Source organism: Anolis sagrei, chromosome 1 (assembly GCF_037176765.1).
Source record: "Anolis sagrei isolate rAnoSag1 chromosome 1, rAnoSag1.mat, whole genome shotgun sequence".
Taxonomy (NCBI): domain Eukaryota; kingdom Metazoa; phylum Chordata; class Lepidosauria; order Squamata; family Dactyloidae; genus Anolis; species Anolis sagrei.
In genome coordinates, this window is record NC_090021.1 from 51,309,501 (window position 1) to 51,331,350 (window position 21,850).

The 21,850-nt window shown below is 36.6% G+C and overlaps 1 protein-coding gene across 3 annotated transcripts in view; it reads left to right on the forward strand.

Moving 5' to 3' along the window:
* Positions 1-21,850, forward strand: part of STRN (striatin) — a 54,099-nt gene that overhangs the window by 12,391 nt on the left and 19,858 nt on the right. For 2 of the 3 annotated variants that reach the window (XM_060753975.2, XM_060753976.2), the window contains exons 2-8: positions 3,558-3,661; positions 7,755-7,828; positions 9,563-9,641; positions 11,953-12,120; positions 17,315-17,450; positions 18,040-18,175; positions 21,467-21,577. In XM_060753975.2, the coding sequence (XP_060609958.2) occupies positions 3,558-3,661; positions 7,755-7,828; positions 9,563-9,641; positions 11,953-12,120; positions 17,315-17,450; positions 18,040-18,175; positions 21,467-21,577 (808 nt within the window). The remainder of the gene's footprint in view (positions 1-3,557; positions 3,662-7,754; positions 7,829-9,562; positions 9,642-11,952; positions 12,121-17,314; positions 17,451-18,039; positions 18,176-21,466; positions 21,578-21,850) is intronic. The other variant, XM_060753977.2, reaches the window with a different exon arrangement.

Here is a 21,850-nt window from a genome sequence, read left to right on the forward strand (position 1 = left end):
AGTATTGATATAATATAGTATAGAAGCATATTTCAAACTAGTATAATTTAATGGTTGAAATTTTCACATTGGTTTTTTTTTTTGTTAACTAGTTCTATCTTTTGCTCTGCTTTGCTTGTCAAACTTATCTGTTGCTTTCTTCCAACTCTTGATTAATCTGAGAGATATTTTGAAATGTATTTCACCTGTGAGGTTATTAATGTTGAGCTCAGAAAACTGAAGAGAGTGTGCTTTAGCTACAGACAAAATAAGCCAAGTAGCTTTACTTTTCATGCCACACCTCATTCCATGTGCATAAGAAATTTTGACAGCTGACTCTGACCTTATAGCCAAGAAGGCTTTGCAAAACCTGTTGGTGATCATTTTAGGGTGTGTATATGAGTCTGAATGTCACAATCTTTCTTAGGAGTGGCTGCAGAACAACCTTAGGAATTTGTTGTTCCAAACTGAAACGCCGCACAATCAAATTTAGGTTTTTCTTGTCCCTATTTAAATACATTTGTTCAAAGGCCTATTTCCAGCAAATGGGGATCTCTTTTGACTGTCATGTCCTTATCACCACAGATTATGAGACTCTTTGAAGAGTTTCAGTGTTCTTCATCTTGCTTGTTACATGTAAATAAGGTATTGCAAAATCAGTACCTTTGTTACATACAGAAGAAACAACCCATGGCCTCTTTCTTTATATGATGGTTACTGTGCAGTTGAAGAATATCAGCTTCCCATTCCTGCGTGCTGAGGTTCATTGCTCTTCTTTAGTATAATAGTTTTTTAAGCCAAAAAACTCTCTAGTAGCCCATATTTGATAAAAATCAATATTCCCTCAGTTTGTTACAAAAACAAAACTTTAATTCGTATGTCCTTCATTATTTACAGCCACCACTGTGCTTACCAGTGCTATCACACTTCTGCTTTGGCAGCCTCTTCTTTCTATATATAAAATATATTTATGCAGAGGAATTTACAGTTATAACTATAAATAAGTGAATGTGTTTAGACTCTGCAGTGAGAATTGTCTGTCCGCTGTCAATGGGTAGTTGGCAATCCTTCTGAGGTCTTATTCAAAGACATAGCCATGTTAGTCTGTACCAGTATACTAAGAGATCTTGTAGTACTGATAGAAGTTTGTAATATAAACATTTGCAGAATCCTGACTGAAGTGAGTGTTGGTATATCCTAAAATAACATCTTTCATTGTTAAAGGAGTTGTACACTGTATGACAGATCAAGATAGCTGTGAGGTGATAATGATTACTTAGACTGAGGGCTAAGTGACCTGTCTACAGTGATTCAAAAAATTGTTCTCATTTTTGTAGCTGGCTTGATCCTGATGATGCACAACCCTTTTAGCAGTGAAAGGTTGCCTTTGAATATATCAAAACTCATTTCTTACTCCATAGTTTCCAGGAAAAGTTGTTCTGTTGTTGTGTTTTGTTACTTGTGTATCATTTCTAGATTGAAGTGTTTTGGGGTAAAAGGGCAGGACAGACTGCTAGATATTAAGCATTGCAATTTTTGTTACATATCCAATGCTAATTGCTAATTTTGACACCATAGACCCCCTATTTTTGTACTGGGAAGCAGCAGAGGGTCGGGGAGGAAGGAAATGGGGGATGCCGTGGATGTAGCGTACCTGGATTTCAGTAAGGCCTTCAACAAGGTCCCCCATGACCTTCTGGCAAGGAAACTAGTCCAATGTGGGCTAGGCAAAACTACGGTGAGGTGGATCTGTAATTGGTTAAGTGGACGAACACAGAGAGTGCTCACTAATGCTTCCTCTTCATCTTGGAAAGAAGTGACGAGCGGAGTGCCTCAGGGTTCCGTCCTGGGCCTGGTCCTGTTCAACATCTTTATTAATGACTTAGATGAAGGGCTAGAAGGCATGATCATCAAGTTTGCAGACGACACCAAATTGGGAGGGATAGCCAATAGTCCAGAGGAGCAGAATTCAAAACGATCTTGACAGATTAGAGAGATGGGCCAAAACTAACAAAATGAAGTTCAACAGTGACAAATGCAAGATACTCCACTTTGGCAGAAAAAATGAAATGCAAAGATACAGAATGGGGGACGCCTGGCTCGAGAGCAGTACGTGTGAAAAAGATCTTGGAGTCCTCGTGGACAACAAGTTAAACATGAGCCAACAATGTGATGTGGCGGCAAAAAAAAGCCAATGGGATTTTGGCCTGCATCAATAGGAGCATAGTGTCTAGATCTAAGGAAGTAATGCTACCCCTCTATTCTGCTTTGGTTAGACCACATCTGGAATATTGTGTCCAATTCTGGCACCACAATTCAAGAGAGATATTGACAAGCTGGAATGTGTCCAGAGGAGGGCGACTAAAATGATCAAGGGTCTGGAGAACAAGCCCTATGAGGAGCGGCTTAGGGAACTGGGCATGTTTAGCCTGAAGAAGAGAAGGCTGAGAGGAGATATGATAGCCATGTATAAATATGTGAGAGGAAGCCACAGGGAGGAGGGAGCAAGCTTGTTTTCTGCTTCCTTCGAGACTAGGACGCGGAACAATGGCTTCAAACTACAAGAGAGGAGATTCCATCTGAACATTAGGAAGAACTTCCTGACTGTGAGAGCCGTTCAGCAGTGGAACTCTCTGCCCCAGAGTGTGGTGGAGGCTCCTTCTTTGGAAGCTTTTAAGCAGAGGCTGGATGGCCATCTGTCAGGGGTGATTTGAATGCAATATTCCTGCTTCTTGGCAGGGGGTTGGACTGGATGGCCCATGAGGTCTCTTCCAACTCTTTGATTCTATGATTCTATGATTCTATGAAATGGAAAACCAGTTTCTCCAAAGCGGTTTGCCATTGGCTTCCTTTCTCTTGTATTTTTGTACTAGAAGGTTATTGCATGTGCATGTTTGCACGTGTGCATGTAGGTCTTTGATTCTTCCTTCCTATTCATATCTGCTGCCACCGCTGCCCTCCCAAACAGACAGCTTCTCAGCACGGTCCCAATAGTGAAATCATTTGCTTAGAACAAGGTGCTCAGCCCTAAAAATATCAGTGCGTGGGTCCATTGGGCTACCTCCTCACCACTGATACACAGCTGGATGCTCATTCTGATGTCCAAGCAAGCAATTTCCCCAGCAAGATTCTACTGAGAAACTGTTTGTCCAGGAAGCCAACAGTAAGCACATCACTTCAAAGGAGAAGAAGAGATAAAAAAAATCCTAATTTAAATTTGTGGTGCGGGCATCAATACAATTTCAGTAGAGTATAACTCAGGTACATGTGGTGCTAATGGTGTGAATCCAGGGCAGCTTTAGACCTCAGTAGTCTGAATTGCAGGTTATTGAGACCCAAAGCTACTCTGGGTTCGACCTGTTTTTTCATTGGTGTAGATAAGCCTTGAGTCTATGAAACTATGCTACAAACTTCTCCCAGATAGTTTGAAAGGTACTGCATGACATGATAGCTAACCACCCTAAATATCCCTGACATTCCTCTGACTAATATTGTAAATAAAAATCGGTGTTATAGAATAGAAGGAAGCAAACTGATTTCTTTATAAGTTTTTTTTTATAATTTGTTGTTTTTTTCAGGCACAAATTGCCTTCCTTCAAGGAGAAAGAAAAGGACAAGAGAATTTGAAGAAGGATCTAGTGCGGAGAATAAAAATGCTGGAATATGCTCTTAAACAAGAAAGGTATTGTGAATGATTAACTATGAATATAGGAACCCTTTTCTGTCTTAGAATGGTAACAGTGGCCTTTTAAGCACTATTCCTTATTCCAGCTCAAAATAAGCTATGAAATAGTTTTAACCATGTGCATTGCCTCCCTAAACATTTAACAAAAATAATATACTTATAAAAAAGCAGTTATGCCTAAATTATGCATGTTGTTTCAGAAAAGGTATCCAGATTTTAACATTGCTCACCTCAAGGATTGGAGACTATGATTCCACATTAATTAAAACGTTTTTTGAGATAGTCAGTAACTCTTTTTAGAAAGGAATAATGTAATGTCAGCTCTATAAATGCATTAGGTGATGAACTGGTCAAATTACTATTTTAAGTAATTTTCACATTATCAAATAGTAAGAGTACTTATAATGTCTTATAATGTCCAATAAATTTAAGAAAGCATTAGTTGGGAAAATGTACAAATAAATGGCCAATATGTCTTTTTGCAAAGCCACTTCAGGAGTTGACAATGCCATTGTTGATAAAACATTATTGACAAATGCACAATCTATATTGGAACAAATCATTTGAACTGCATGATGTCGTATGAGCTGTTCAGTGCTGACATTGCTGAACTGTGTTTAGTTGAGAAAGAGCCTGCAGCATAATTAGATTACAATTTAAAGAAGTAATTCACCCAGAAAAAGCCTGGAGGACTAAATAAGCTGTCAGGTTATATGAACTGTAATGTGGAAAATAATCAGAAAAATTACCTGGACTCCTTCCTAGAAATTGCATATCTTGTTTCTGTTAGTGATAGAGTAAAATCGAGGCAAATTAAAATAAAAGTCTGTCATGGTGATTTTTATGTGGTCTATTTCACATGTTCTGTTCTAGATAGCTGGTTGGAATTAAATCTTACTGAAGACCTCTTCCTGTATTTAAATTAGATATAACAAACTTGTTCTGTTTATTCTAATGAGACATATAACTCAATCCTGTTCATGTTTATCTGAAAGTGAATTCCACTGATTTTATTATGGCTTAGTTTCCTGAAAGGGTGCTTAGAGCTGAGTCTTTTTCACAACAAATAGCCTGATTCTGTACAAATTAACTTTGCTTAAGATCCCCAATGCCACCTAGGGTAGGCCAGTGGTGGAAAATATATGACATGGTTGAATGACAACTTCCATCAGTCATAGACACAGTTGGTGATAAGATATTATGGGAGCTGCAATCAAGAAACATTCATTCAGATAGATCGATGTTCTCCATACCTGGTGTATGTAAGATCAGTCTGATTCTTCACTTGGTTCAGACAATATTCATATGCCCAATACTTAGCTTTTAAGTAAATGACATATGTATTTCACATATGCACATGGTTTTCTTATGTGAAACCAACATCTGTATAAGAAAATTGAGATTAAGCAGCCCTAACATTGTAATAGGAAAGCAAATCAGGGAGGAGTACAGTTACATAACCATGTGAGAATCTTTCAGAGGATATTTTGTGTTATTTCAAATGTATCAGTTTTAAAGAAGATAACAGTAGAATAGCATTTTAATGCTTTTTGGATCCCCCAAAATCCAGTTATTTACTTTGAATAAGAGTGTAGTTTGGAACTAATTTAGCACCTGAATTATTTCAGACAAAGGGGACAATATCACATTTTGGAATAGTTTTATAGTCTCCCTCTGCACAGACTACACACTTCAATAGCTATCCATAGGAGTGAAATTAGAACTGTGATTCTTCAAGTCCCCATTTGTACTCCTTTAATTTCAAAGCTTGGTTCGAAACACTTCAACCAGACACTGTTAATGTTGAAGTGTTTAGCTTAACATTCTTATGAGTTGTGTCTGCCACATACAGACACACAAATGTTCCTTTTTATTATTCTAAAAAAAACTACATGTGGAATATTTCTTAAATTAGATATCACAAATTTAATAGCAACTATTTCATGTAGCTTTGTAATAATTATTCCATATACTCAGCAGATCCTTATTTATTCTAAATTTAAAAAGTTAATACAAGCATGTGAACTGAGAACAACATCTAGGTTTATAAACAGACTTTTTACAGACTAGAGTTCTGCTGAAGCTTTTATTGATGAAAAGCTGTGCATTACTTTTTGAGCCTGTTTCCAAACTTGGGTTTTTATTGTTTTCTGCTCACCTGATACCAATTATGTACAATGAAGTATATTAAAATATTATGTACAAAAGAATAAACATTTTAAAAAGTCATTTTCTAAAAGCAAAGGTCACATGAAGCAATGCAGATAATATATGGGCAAATTGCTATGTGAACAGGCACTCTCAGTTTTATTTAGGCTTTCTAAAACCACATGGGTAGCCTTTTTGGAAATACTGAAAACACTTTATGTTTTGCCAAGATTTTTTGAAACACTCTCTGTTTTACCTGATGCTTTGTAATTGAGAATGAGATTTTTTTAACTGGAGTGCATCCACATGCTACACATCTAACTCATAACTATTGCAGGGCAATAGTTTTTATTAAATTTTTGATATGGAAAAGAAGTATTGGGGAAAAATAAAATGATAATGGGCCCTGGTATTTTGTGTTTCAAATGTGTTCCCAACTGATCTGACTCACTTTGATGTCTCTATGGTATCATTAAAAAAGGAATTTGTTCATTTGTGGTAGTGATGGAAAGAAAAATACTTGTTACTTGTTTCATGGCAGAATAATACAGAGAACAGGGGTGTTCTGGAAATTCCTTCTATTCTGTGAATTCTTTGGGGAAAATATTCTATATGAAAATACACACTTTTTCTTTGCAAAAATATATTTTCTGTTCAGAAATATTTATTTCAGTACTAAAATTATGCTATCTGTGAGAAAGAAAGATTTTTTTCCCCCATAGAAATGTTTTTTTCCTGGTAAGGAAACATATTTTCTACACATTGTCATCTGTTTTTTTTTTTTTGGTTAAGAGAAATAGTTTATGATTGTGTGTAGACCAGTAGTTCTCAAACATTTTCAGCTGCTGAGCGCTTTTTGAAGCAAACATTGCTCACGGAGCCCCAAGAAATGTTTATATATTATATATAATGTATATATATATCAGCCATGAACAAACTTTGTAATCAACATAAATTTAAAATTAGTTCAGTTGAAGACCCAGGGGCCATCCAATTCAACCCCCTTGCAAGAAAAGCACAATCAAAGCACCCTCAAAAGATGGCAACCCAGCCTTTGTAACAACAACAACAACAACAACAAGAAAACCTTAGGGGCCATCCAGTCCAACTCCCTTTTGCCATGCAAGAAAAGCACAATAACATGATCTCCTGAGAGATGGGAGGGAAATAGGATTTTGGAAGGTGAAAGAAAAAGACTTTGGGGGGAGGGAGGCAGGGAGAGGGGGAGGAGCAGGAAAGAGGAAAGAAACTTTGGTGGGGGAGAAGGTGGAAGTAAGAGGATGGAACCGTGGAGCCCCTCAGTGTGCTTTGTGGAGCCCCAACAGGTCCGTGGAGTACACTTTGAGAAGCGCTGGTGTAAACTAATGCCCCCAGAGACTTTGCAAAATATGATATAAATACTAATTGCTTTCATGAACAGTGCAGAAATCTTCATTTTCTCCTCTAGAAGGGAGAATACTGTGGAAACTTCATGGTCCTATGTTAGAAATAAAATAGAATAACAACATTTTTCACGCATGTGTCGTTTGAGTTACGTTTCTGGTCAGGAAGGTAAGAACCTATTCCTTGAAATAGGTATTGGCAGTATTGATTGTTTATGTCTCTTAATCTGGCAACAACTCCTAGCTTTTATCTTCATGTCTGGAAAACCTGCGAAGCACAACTGGACTGGATTTTTCAAGTCTTTAGATATCAGATTTGACAACTAAACAGATCCTTCTTGTGCAAGCTAACCTTGCAAAATTCATTTTTCCATTTTTTCTCATTTATATGCCAAACATACCCAAATGTCAGACAGTGATAAAATAGGCATGTAGTATTTCTAGAATTAAAAAAAAAAACATTTCAAGAGAATATTATGAGGAGCGAGTGTGTTAAGAGTAGAAACAACCAGGACAAGTAGATTTGTTCATATATAAAATTATTTTTCTTTCTCTTACAGAGCGAAATACCACAAATTAAAGTATGGCACTGAGCTGAATCAGGGGGACATGAAACCTCCAAACTATGATTCAGGTGAGAATTAGTTTGTTTGCCAGAAACAACTGGGCAGACGACAAAGCTGTACTGTTATTTTGTGATACTGGTGTAACAAGAACTAGGGTTTAGGAATGAGCAGTGTGATTATTCATGCTTCGTTGCTCTGTATATGCACCCCTCTCTCCTTTTCTAGCTGCCCAAGATAAAGATTAACCTCTGGGTAAATTGTCAGTGGCTTAAGTACAATTGAATGTGTCCTACACTTCTTTTTTAGTACCCAGTTTTATCAAAAATCTTAAAGATGGTTTAAACATTGCATTCATGTTTGTGTGCGTTATGTTTGTATCAACATTTAGATTCTGCCTTCTCAACCCTTCATTGTTTCCTAAGCAAAAGCTTCATAATACTTAGAATCACTACTCTTGCTTCTGGATTTCTCAGTCTAAGAATCTCATGATTTTTTTTACTTTCTTATCTATTTTTATTCTATTTTAATTATTTTTTCAAGCTGTTTAACTTTTAATCCATATTGTGGGATATGATAAGAAAAATATCTGAGGGACTTTTGTTAGGAATATGTAACAGCTATGTATCTATCATTTCCCCAGCTTAGTATTATCCAGAGCTCTGCAAATTCTCTATTACCAAAAGCAAATAGGTTCTTCTCCATCTGTCCTTTTTGTTATGCATAATTAAAAAAAAACCTGATGCAAATAAACCAGAGTTTGAAATCTAATTTATTAAAGCATCATTTTATGCCCTGAATCATGTTGCAAGCTTTCATTTTACCCTCCGATTACATATTTTCTTGATTGCTGCAACCTTCCATTATGAGAATGTAAGAATTGAATGCATGTTCTATAGATGTAGGCAAATTGGTATAATGATTTAATTACTGTATTTATTCAAGTCTAATGTGCCATCGAATCTAACACCCCAATTTTTAAAACCCTGAATTTGCTGGTGAATATAGTGCGCAGCAACAAAAAGTGCGCTCTTTGTAATTTGGCCAAAAAAGGTATCCATTACTGTGGCTGCATGCTTATAATTCCTTCTTTAAAAACAAAAGTGTTAGAACACTAAAGCTTTCAGCAATGGAAAATAAAACATTGGGGTGCATCTATGCTGTAGAAAGAATCCTTTAAAACTGCCCTGGCTCAATGCTATGGGGTCATGGGGGCTGCCAAAGAATGCTGATGCCTCACCAAATACTAGCATTGCATAGCATTGAACCATGGTAATTAAATTAGAGACGAGGTCCCCCAAATAGGACCTCCGTGTGCTCCTGAAGTAGCTTTCCCTCAGCACCAAGATCTATTGCGCAAATCTAATGGGCACCCCAGTTTTGGGATGGTAGTTTAGCCAAAAAAAAGGTGAGCATTAGATCCAAGTAAGCATGGTATTTACTTGCCTTTCTTATACAGACTAAAACATGCAACATTCTGAGAAAAAGGGAATCTATGCATGTTTGAAAGCAAAGGCATGTTGATGGACTAATGCCAACTACATTTATTTTATTATTTTCCAACTCAGTGTTTCAGTACAGCAGTAGTTCTCAAAACTTTAACTCTTTACATCTACATGTGGGTTTTATGCCATCCTTGCTGTCATGTACCCTGAGAGTTTCTCTTGTTTGAGAAACCACTGCAGTTCAGTGTTCTGTTTTGCTGTGATTTTGACAGTTCTGAATGCTTTTTTACTATTAGAAAATGCAGTTAACAAAACAGAATCTCTTTATACGTAGTTATTATACAACTTTTAATCTTTCAGATGAAGGGAATGAGACTGAAGTCCAGTCACAGCCAAATAGTCAACTCATATGGAAACAAGGGCGACAATTGCTTAGACAGTAAGTTGCAATAAAGCTGTTCCTGTTGTATAAGTAAACTCCTCAAAGTGTGATCATTCTTTACATAATACCCCAGACAAAGTGCAATATTCAATGGAAAATAATCATTAAAGTACATTAGTATCGGTATTTACTGAAAGCCATCCTTAGTCGGTTTCTGGCAACAGTTGTGTTTGACAGCACTAATGCTTCAACAGTATTCTTTCAGACTTAAATTGGCCTTATCTGGACAACTCTGTTATTATTGCTGTTGGGTTTAAAGATAAACTTCTCTCTATAACATCTAGATACTAGCTCAGATTTCTGTCAGAAGAATTTATCTCCAGTATTAGTGCCAGACCAAACAAAACTGGGAAACTTTCCACATGAGCTTGATGGAACTGACTGGAAGCAAGAATTCCAAAACATATCCAAAGAACTTTCTATTGATTATTGTAGAATGTGGACCATTTTGACTGAGGCAGGAGGAGGAAGGATAGCTTAAGTCAAATGTAGTAAACAGGCACTATTAGATGCTGCCACTGTTTTTTCGTTTTCCTTCTCCATTTATATCTTGTGTTTCTTTTCAGTCTGGGACTTAAGATAGCTTACAAGAATTGAAAGAAATAAAACTAAAATCTTTATCAAATACAAAAATTAAAAATACATATAATTAAACTCTCCTGACTAAACTGAATTAAAAAGCATAGCTATCAAAAGCAACACATAAAGATAACACCGATAGACAGCACAACACAATTCCACTGCGCAATCAGTCTTTTAAAAAATGCTTCACCTGCTTTGCAGAAAGACACCAAAGTCTGTCCTCTTTGGGAAGGAAGTTCCAGAAGCCAAAACCAGCCACTAAGAAGACCCTCACCTACATTCCGACTACATATACATGTGAGGGAGAAAAGGCCCTTTCCAAGCATCTCAAAACGCAGGCAGATAACGTGGACCTAAGCTGTGTGATTTTTCTAAATGTTAAAACCAGCACTGTTTATTCTGATCAGAAATGAACCACCAACCCGTAAAACTGTTGCCACAAGGAAGTCGTGTGCTCCCTTTAGCCAGCCCCAGTAAACAATCCTGACTGCAGCGCCTTGGATCATCTAAAATATTAAAACACTTTTCAAAGGCACCTTGAGTAGAGTGTGTTACAGTAATCTTTTGGGATGTAACTAAAGTGCATTTTACTATGTCCAGTTCTGATGTTTCTTGGAACAGCTGAAGCTGGTGGACAAGCTTTAAGTGTTCAGAGGGATTCTTGGGGACCTCTGAGACCTGAACTTCCGAGCTAGAGGTTGTATCAGGTGCACACTCAAACTGTGGACCTTTGTCTTCAGTGGGAATTGAATCCACATCCACTGTAGGGCCGAATTCTTATGTCCTCATTTGCTTTCGACTGACCCTGAGCTCCTCTTACCAAAATGGAAAGTTTGAAGCAGTGATTGCTCGGGGCAAAATTCTACATTGGCTGTGCTGAATCGCCTTTGCACCACAGTTGTTCTTTTGTCCTCTCCACATGCTCAAGATTTGCTCTGGGAGTAGAGTTTGGGCATAGAAAGTACGAGGCAGAAGAGCCCCTTCACGGCATCAGTGTTAGGAGCTGTCTTGTTGAGACTTATTGCAGATACACTTTCCACAGTTCCTAACCTGTGCAAAACTGATTTAATTCCAAATTAGTGTTTAAATAAAAAGGAACATTAGAAGGTACAATAGTGATATAGAATGGCTAGTTAATACAACAACAGTTCTTATAAATTTTCCTGGTCCTGGCCTTTGCAACTCCTTTGAGGAAAAAAAGTGTGTAGAAGTAACCAATTTGAATCTGCTGGAGGAAAGGAGAAAGGAAACAATATTTGTTCATTACCCTTTGCACTTTGCAAGCTGCTTCCAGTACTGTTTTGGAGGCCACCCCAAATTTCTGGGCCAACTTTTAAAAGACTTTAAGAGAAGAAAGTTGGCAAAAATCATCTCCATTCTTTATGAAGTTCTGTCAGAAGTCCATTCTGATTCTATTCAAGGAATGTTGTGCTCAAAATGTGTGAAGACTCCCCCCTCCCCTTTTGAGTAATATAATGAATAATGTATTTGTGTATACATGGATGGCAAAGCTGTTTGCTTTTCTCGGGATTGTAGAGGCTGGTACTACAAGAGACAATCCCCTCTGCAGCTGGTACAGGATGATTTGTAAGCCTGGTGTGTCAGCCTCACACAGTCACATTCTTTCTCTTTCCACTTCACTGTTGTTCATTTCTGGGTTGGTCGTGGCTATTGACTATAGCATCTTTGACACCCCTGAGCCCTGACATAGTTTCTATTGATACAGATACCTCCAAGAAGTGGGATATACTGACACAATACTGGATGTGAAGTCAAAACGGGTACGGACTTTGCTGGGTCTCTCAGGCGATGGCCCAGACAGGGATAATGACAAAAACCAAGAATCAATGGTGAATGGCACAGATGCCGAGATTAAAGAGAAGGTGATGATTGGGTAAGTGCTCTGACAGTGAGATGATACCAGTAGTACAAGTTATGCTTTTGAAAGAAATGCACAAATCTCAAGTTTCCAGTTATGTAGAATGCTGCACCAGTATGACATTCTAACTGTGTGTATGCACACATATACTGTGGGGAGAGTGGGTTTATAAGATAAAGGTTTTTACCTTCTGTTCCTTGTACAACTGTTTTAGATATGCATACTTTAGCCAAATTAGTGTGGTTTTGCTGTAATAGTTCATTGTATTCATCACATTTTGCTAAGACTGTTTTTGACTAATCTTTTTCTCAGATACTAGTATCTGAGAAAAATCTTGAACAGAGTTCTTTGTCTTAATATGGTTGCTTTTACCTCCCAATATTTTATTATGGAATTCAGTGTAGTACCACCATAAATGTTAGTATTTGACTTCCGCTGATCAGTTTAGAATAAATACAAATGGAAATTGGAAGGAGAATATCATTAAATTGTTTGTATGAAAAACCCTAGAACCAGGAAATCAATAAGGTCTCCTGTTTTTTCTTTTGGGGCAGTTCTGATAATGAATGATTACTTTTATTTACTTATCAGAGTAGTTATAAATCAGAATATGTATCAAATAACAGTGTATTGTTTTAAGGGCAGTTTTTTAATTTATTGTTCCCCAAAGTGGCGAAACAATGCGATTATATTCCATTAAGAAGAGTTATTTGTTCTGTCTGTAGAATCTTTTATGCAAGCCAATGTATTTACCAATGTACAGATCCCAGGGAAAACTTTTACACTCGAGCTTCATGTGATTTGGAATGCATCCTGGAAGAGTTCACATCCGTCAGTGGAAACCTTATTTTGATAATTTGGCAGATATAATCCTACTCACATATGTTTCATAATGTTTTATGAACGAAATGTTGCTCTTCTTCAGATCAGCACACTACTTGTACAAAAGATAAGTACCACAGTTCAGCATGAATGAACTCAAGAAGGGGTACTAAAATGTAACCTTTATTAACATCTAGCATTTCCAGTGTTTGCGGTGAATGTCAAGGATGCATTTTGCCATTAACATTTTTGGTAGAAGAAAAACAGTGGATGAAGCTGCCTTATCAGTTTGGGCATAGCTTTGCTTGATATACCAATTTTTGTTTTAATCCCTGCTTCTTTATTTTAATAATTTTACCTTTCTCTATGCAAGTTGAGTAAATAGCTTAGGGACAGCACTGTTTGTTATCTGCCTATAAAGAGTGGCTAAATATTTTTTTGTTCTTTAAAACAACTGACTGTATTGGAAAATATCATTCTGAACACACTGCATCTTGCCAGTTAATATGTTGAGATGTTTTGAAAGCAATATATGCTTTTATTTTTATGTTTTCAAAAATCTATGTTAAAATCTTTCAAGTGTTTTGCATATATACTGTAACATTTAAATAGTTTGTTGTACCTGATGAAGAGTATTAAATTTGACTAGACATTTTATAGAAAGATGGATGCTTTAAATGTGTTCACACAAGTGCTCCAATATAATGAATTGTTGAGGAACTATGTAATAATAATGTTACTTGAAAGTTTACTTGTTTGCTAATTTGAGAGTTTGAGAATACTGTACCAAGTATTCACCAGACCAGATTTTAGGCCTAATATCCCATATCATATCATATTATTATTATTAAACCCTTGTGCCAACAGGACTGCTGACCGAAAGGTTGGCGATTCAAATCTGGGGAACGGGATGAGCTCCTGTCTGTCCATGCGGGAAAATGAGGGAACGGGATGAGCTCCTGTCTGTCTCCTGTCTGTCCATGCGGGAAAATGAGCTCCTGTCTGTCCATGCGGGAAAATGAGGGAAGCCTCCCACAGGATGGGGAAACATCCTGCCGTCCCCTGGGCAACATCCTTGTAGATGGCCAATCCTCCCACACAAGAAGTGACTTGCAGCTTCTCAAGTTGCTCCTAACACAGGAAAAAATCATATTATTATTATTATTATTATTATTATTATTATTATTTATATCCCACTTTTTTCTAGAAAAAGGAGACTAGAAGGAGTTCACTATAAAATCAATGCAATTAAAACCTAAAAATATGCAAACATTAAAATGGAATTAATCATGAAACACTGCAGGTCCTGACCTTACCTTTAAAAGTCTGCCTGAATAAAAAGATTAGAAAATTTGGGATTTTATTCTGAATCTGGAATACCCATATTTACTTGAGTCTAATATGCCATCGAATCTAATGCACACTCCAATTTTCAAAACCCTGACACCAAAAAAGTATTTGCTGACTAATTTAATGTGCATCAGCAAAAGGTGCACTCGTTATAATTTGGCCATTACAGTTGCTGCCTGCTTAGAATTCCTTCTTTAAAAACAAAAGTGTCCGAGCACCAAAGCTTTCAGCAATGGAAAATTAAACCTTGTGGTGCATCTATGCTCTAGAATGAATCTACTTTAACTGTCTTGGTTCAATGCTACAGAGTCATGGGGGCTGTAGTTTGACAAAGCCTTGAGCCTTTTCTGCCAAAGAGTGTGGATGCCTCACCAAACTACAATAACATCTAACAGATAAGAGCTCCAGGTACTTCTGAAGCAGCTTCCTCTTTTGCTTTGGCTCAGCACTTAAGATTGTCATATTACACAAATCTAATGCACACCCTAATTTTAGCAAGGTGATTTATCCGAAAAAGTTGAGTGTTAGATTTAAGTAGATATGGTATTTGTATATGCATAATCTTGGACATAGGTCTAATCACAAAATTCTTGTATGTTTCCTATACACAAAAGATAATTTTATACGCAATATTTTAAATACATTTGTGCATGAAACAAAGTATGTACACTGAATCAATAGAAACCGAAAGTGCAATTATCTCAGGCAGCTGTATGAATACAATTTTGGGTTTTGAAGTGTTTTCAGTTTTGGAATCTACATAAGAGATGTTCAACCTGCATCAGCTGGGTATGAAAACATATTTAAAGTTTCTATCTCGTCCAATTGTCCCGTATTTTGGATCAGCACTATTTAATTTTTTAAATTTTAATCAATTGAAAATAAGAACACAAGTCTGCCAGATTGTTGGAATACTTCTTGCCTGCGGGCACTGCTACTGAGTATTCAAGCTGATGAATAGCTTTGTGTATCAGAAAGCAGAAATAATAACTTCTGTAGCAATATTGAATTATTCCCCCATCCATGTCTTCTTTGATAGTTTACAGGTGGTGATATTTCTACTTCTTCCATCCTCCCAAATATTCATTTGACAACAAATTTCATAGAATATAAATGAGGTCCTGTTTTTATTTGAGATGATTCAGTAGAAAATGTTCTTGAAGGTTCAGAGAGACTTGTTACTGATAATGAGTAGTTTAAATATGTCCTGAAGTGGAGAAAGCAATTCTATTCTTTTCTTTTAAAAGATACAGAATATGACAAAAGTGCCTAAATTGTATTGTGTGCTATGATCTGATTTTCATGTTTAAAAGGGAATTCTGAATGTTTTTATCACTCAAAGCTAATTGTTTGGCGTTGTGAATACAACCTATACCACTTTTGTAGCTTAACAGTATTATGTGATCTTTTTCTTCACGTCTTCATACGAACCTGCAAGTGTGTAAAGTCTACATGTAGGAGGCAATGCAGTCAACCTTGTGCCCTTATCCAAGTTTTGGGTCTCCTTTGTGTAAGTTACTATGGCATTTCTCAGAGCTCAAAGTGCCAGAATACATTGGTCACATCTGAATTATCATTATCTATAAACTTGCTGCATATAGGAGTTCATGTGCACACATCTGATTTAAATGTTAATCCAAATACCAAGGGCACATACAGGTTGAAACTTTGCTTTGCTGCCTCATGTAAACCATTTTAGTAATATATGAACAAAACTACAGCATGATGTTTCTATAATATGATGCTGTTTTGCGGTAAAAAGATTTGTAGTAATTTAATTTTGTATGTACATTCTGTATATTTTGTAAGACATTTGAGCTTACTTGGGAGAAAGTACCATCAAACTCATTGGGGCTGACAACTAAGGAATTATGTACAGGCAGTCCCTGAGTTACAACCATCCGACTTGCAAACAGGTGAGACAGCAGGAAGTGAGAAGAAATTTACCTCTCAGAAAGAAAATTCACTCCTGTAAGAGTTATCATGGGGAAAAAGATGTCTCCACTGAAGCTTTATCACCAATCCTGGTTTCCATGACAACCCAAACTTTTCAAAATCTAATTACAGGGACAAAAATGAGGTGAAATATTTTGAACAGGGACACAGGAAGCAAAACAGACACTACAGGAATCTTAACCCTTCCCTATGCTATCCAAATTTTTTTAAAATAAAGAATGTTTTTTTTTTTTTTACTGGAGTTATACTTAAAATGCACTTGTGCTGACTCACATATAAATTAACTTGAGAACAAATCTACAGGACCTACCTTGTTCGTAACCCAGGAACTGCCTGTATAGGAATCTACAGACTTATTATTCATAATGCCTATGAGGAGAAAAACATGAGAATGGACTTCAGAAATGATAGCCTATTCACTTGCTCCCCTTCATAGCCTTCCCGAGTGACTTTTACTGAGATGGCATTCATGACCACAATTTTCTTGTGTTATTTTTTTCTTGAACTCAGCTTTTCTTGCTGGTCTGTGATGCCCACACAACGTCCTAGTACACTTCAAGTTATACAGCCAGAAAAGTCATGAAAATACAGTACAAAAATACTTGTATTATTTAACCATCTGTTGATATTAACTGAGTAATTAGGATTAAATGCAGTATCGATTACAAGAGGCTTACAAATTCTATGCAAATTAAATAATAAAGTCATTTATACTCTGGATCAAGCAAAGTATTGTACAATATATATAAATGTTATTCTGATTCTTCTATCTAGTTGTTTTGTTTTTCTTTTACTGTCTGGAACATGAATACAGAACAATACAGAACAAGTCATATTGTTTTAATGGACCATGTGAAATAATTCTTAAGGTGAAACCTTTAACTTCCCAGGTCAGCCCTGCAGAGGCTGTTTGGATGGAGCAGGGCTGCAGTGGAGGGAAGTCTTTCTTCCAGTTCTTCACGAGGCCACCATTCCACTTAGTGGATGTCTCTATTTGCAACTTGCCCAGTGAATTTTGGGCTATATAAAATACATTAAATAGAAGCAGAGACAAAATAACTTATGTTGCTTTTTTATGTAGGAAACCAGATTTGACAGATTCTGCCTCTCTACTAGAGACATTTAAATTCCTTGAAAATGCTGCTGCAGAATTTAGTGATGAAGATGATGACGACGATGTTGATGGAAGAGAACGAACAATCATGGATACATCAACGGTGGGCTGAGAATTCTAGTCATAAAGTGAGGCTTGCAGTGAAGGGATCTTGTATATCTTGATATATAAACAGGTATACATAGAGATCCTTCTCTGTGGGCAAAGTACAAGGATTTAACTGTAGCACTTTCACTTAGAAGACAGTCTGACAAAATATTTGGTATGAGAGCCCACATTTTTCTACAAGAAGGATTTTTCCAATTTGAATAAATTGTCAGTTCAGTAAGAGTGTGTGTGCTTATGTGTGAGCAAAAGAGAGAGTGAGAGGTTGAGAGACCAAGGTCAGTAGTAGAGGAAGGAAAAGTGAAGTATGAACTAGTTAAAGCCTTCTGATTGATAAGAAATGCAGCTTGGCTCCGTCTTTGCTTTTTAGATCTGTATTTTAAATTCAGCAAATAGATTTACGCAATACTTTGAATAAATTCCCCAATATTGTTAAAATTAAACAGTACGTTCATCAGAATTTTAGTTAGATTCTAACTGAGAAGAGACATATATCCTGCCCTCCTCTTGCTTGCATTTTAATTGCTTGACGTGTGCAGAATAAAAATGAAATGTATATGATTATTTATTATTTATGTCCTTTGTAGATTGTAAGAAGAAAGGTGGTGTCTGATAATAATGACGACAGAGATACTGAAGAAGCACTGAAGGAATTTGATTTTTTGGCCACATCCGATGAAGGAGATGGAGAATCTAGAAGTTCTGGAGATGGAACAGACTGGGGTAAGGACATTCAATCCAACTTAGTTACATACAACTCTGTTTTACTTTGATACTTTATCTCCTTATGGAAATGTTTCTGTAACTCAGGGCCCTTCCACACAGCCCTATATCCCAGAATATCAAGGCAGAAAATCCCACAATATCTGCTTTGAAATGGGTTATCTGAGTCCACACTCAGATAATGTGGGATTTTCTTCCTTGATATTCTCTGGTCATCTTTGTTTTCCATCTAGCAGATTTTCCCCCTTAAAATTATTTATAGTGTTTTTAGTTAGAATTGTAGGCTGAAACTCTCTATACCCTATTTTATAAGGATGTTGTTAAAACTTTACATATAAGAATCTGCTTTTAATTACACAGTAGATAAAGTGCCTAACCCCATAATGTGAGAGCACTGACTGTGAGCAAACATAAGAGTTGACACAGTGTTTAAACAATGTAGGTCACACACTTATTGTAAGTGTGTATGTATCAATTATTCAACCAGAAAGAAACAAGAGAGTAAAAACAACTCTTTATTTTCTTTAATGGGTTGTTGAATTGAAATGATTATATTTACTCTCATAATACACATGATGACTGAGGTCTGGATGAAACATTCTTCTTGATATTCATAAATAGGCTATAAAACCAATCTATTAGTTTCCTGACTACAGGCAGGAAATATAAACATCTGAATAAGAGAATAAGGTAAATGTGGCAGCAGGTATGAAAATATGTCAAGCCAAGTGATTATATAGGAGACAGATGCATTTCTGCATTCCTCTTAAATCTAATTTTGATGGCCAGCACAAAAACATTTGCCCTCCTACCTTTCCATGCTCATTGGTAAATTTCTGTCTTAATTACATTATATCTTAGTTGCTCTTCCACCAGATTTTATATACAATTTTCACTGAAGAATTCCTTGGTGATATTTTGTGTTTTTTCCCCTCACAGTGGACAAATACAGGGTTTTGATATGGAATTTAAACAGTACTGTTTTTTATTAACTGTTTCTGAAATATCTGATGCACTAGTCATTTTCTCTTACTCCAAATTAATAAACTCATGTGTGTCTGTCTATAGTAGCAGTTTCTTGATAAATCTATATATATTATGGTATTTGTTTCATGCTCCTTTTAGTCTTGAGTGTTCTTCCTTTGTCACACTTTATATCTGTGCTTCTTCCAATTGCATCACTTTTGGCCATTTCCCCTTCTTTCTTTTGCAGGTGTTATTAGTTATCCCTTATTTCTTTTGTATATTACCATAAAATTACTTTTTTCTTGCATGTTTCCTGATACTGATAATCACCTCTTGCTGATTCTTTGAGTGTTGTCATTCATGTATTGTGATAGCCCAGTTGCATTCATGTTTGCCCAGATGTAAATCCCAGTAAATTCACCAAATGCACTGGGTTAAGTGTGTACTGGGTTACATCTGGATGAAATACAATATTTGATGTTGCTAATTTTTTGTTTGCTTTGATTAAATGAGTAAGTTTTTTCATATAAAAATAATGAAATTACTTGGATGACGGTTAAAGGAATTGTGCTGCCTGATGTGTTGTGTAATCAGAAGTGAAAGTGTAATCAGCCAAGTCAAGAATGCCTTAGTAATGAGCACTGTGTGTCTTTGAGAACTGCCTTCTCTCTTTCACCCTTCTGAAGAATGGCTGGTGGGAAAAATACCATTCTACAGGATCCGACAGCAGTGCTGTACACCTGAAAGGAAACTACACAAGAGATATGAACCACTGAAACCTAAACCTTTTTTCTCATTAGTTTTCTGTACTGGGAGCAAAGAATGCTGTCTCTTTTGCTCAATGTAGCTTCATTGTAACAGGCAATCATTGTGGACAACCATTCCAAGAACTCTGTTGTGTATAGTTTAAGAGCATTAATTATGCTTTAACTATTCCTATTTATAGGGAAAAATTGAATTGGCATTTGGGCAAATTTGTTACTTGGATGTACTTTAAACCTAAGTCTTAGTGTAAAGTGCCATTTGTTGAATCATATGTTGCAGGAACTTACATAAAGTAATATAGTATGGGGAGGGAGAAGTGATTTCCAGAACTGATCAACATGAATGTTGAAGACTGTAAGAATGGAGATATGTGACTTTTGTTGCCTGTAGCTGATGATGGTGTATTCTTTATGATATGCCTTGGGTCTAAACAGAAATGTGCAGAGTGCAAACAGAAAGAAAACACACATGGGAAAATGTTTTTGAGTTTTTTTAGATTACTGATTGATACCATACTATGCCCTTCTTTTCACTTTAAAATGTTGTAATTCATTCTCTTGTATAAGATACATTCTCTTGTATAGGAGAAATTTGGCTCCTCTTTGGGTATTATTTATTTGTTTTTAATCTCCCTGTGAAGGGTGGAATGCTTAACTTCACTGCCCTCCCTTGTTGCTTCCCTCTTGTGGAAAGGGCACATCTAAAGGGGTGTTTCTGTTTATATGGAGAGTCTCCATGCAAACAAGAACCCAGATTGTCTTGCATCCTTGTTCACATGGAGAGTTCCTTCTTGAACAGGAACTTCTCTTTGATTTCTAAAGGTCCACATCAGGAAAGGAGACCATGGAGAGAGGTGAGATTACGATGCACCCCTTTTGTTTGCATGTTAGTTCAACTGGATTAGTAATTGCTGAATAAGTGAAAACTGAGCAGGCATCCGAATATAGTACTCATAAGGAGGAGATATGTGTGTAGTAAATACAAAGTAAATGGAAAAGAAAGACTTTCCACTCACACTTGAATAATATATTTCAGACTAGAACATTGATAACTACAGTTTAACAAACTTCTGACAAGTAAAATACAATTCACTGGGGGCCAAACCAGATATTATGATGCCAATGTTTGATGTTTAGCCTGTTCTCATATATGTAAAACAGAGATGGTGAGCAGTTCAAGCAGTGAGCAAAAGGAAGAGCACCAATGTCCCCCTCTTCATTGCTTTCCTTCTCTGCTGTCAGTTATTCTAGCATTTTCCCCATTTCCAGCTCTGAACTGAGAACAAAGAACAGCAGACTGATGTGAGGTAGGCAAAGGAGGAAGGAGGGTTCATGACTGATCTCCCACATACGCCTTGTTCTCTTAGGCATCCCACCACTTTCTGTGTGAACAGGATGGACTTATCTAAAATGCATATTGATCTTTCCTTTTGGCCTCTTAATTGCACACTCTTTATTGTTGATAGTAAAAGGTGGATCAAAAGCTGCTACCTTCTTCAATAGAACAAAAAAAAAGATTAATGGCATAAAGAGGATGTTTCATTTGTTTTACTTTGTCTAGAAAAGGAAGACCAGTGTCTCATGCCTGAAGCCTGGAATGTGGACCAGGGAGTAATAAGCAAACTGAAGGAACAATACAAAAAGGAGCGCAAGGGGAAAAAGGGGGTGAAGAGTAAGTGGAAAACATTGCACCTTAAATTCACAAATCCTGCCTCTTTCACTTCACCAATAATACTATCTTTCTTTCAATGTTTTCCTCAAACTACTTACTCTTTTACTTTGCTGCTCCTGACTGCTTTCCTGTTCACAGTTATAAGAGGTGGAAATTAATGTTATTTAAAATCTAAAGGGGAATACTGCTGTCATCCAGTTTATAAAGTAAGGGGGGAAATTATTTTGAGATACCAATTTATCAGCACTACTTGCTAAGGTGTGTCCAAACCAG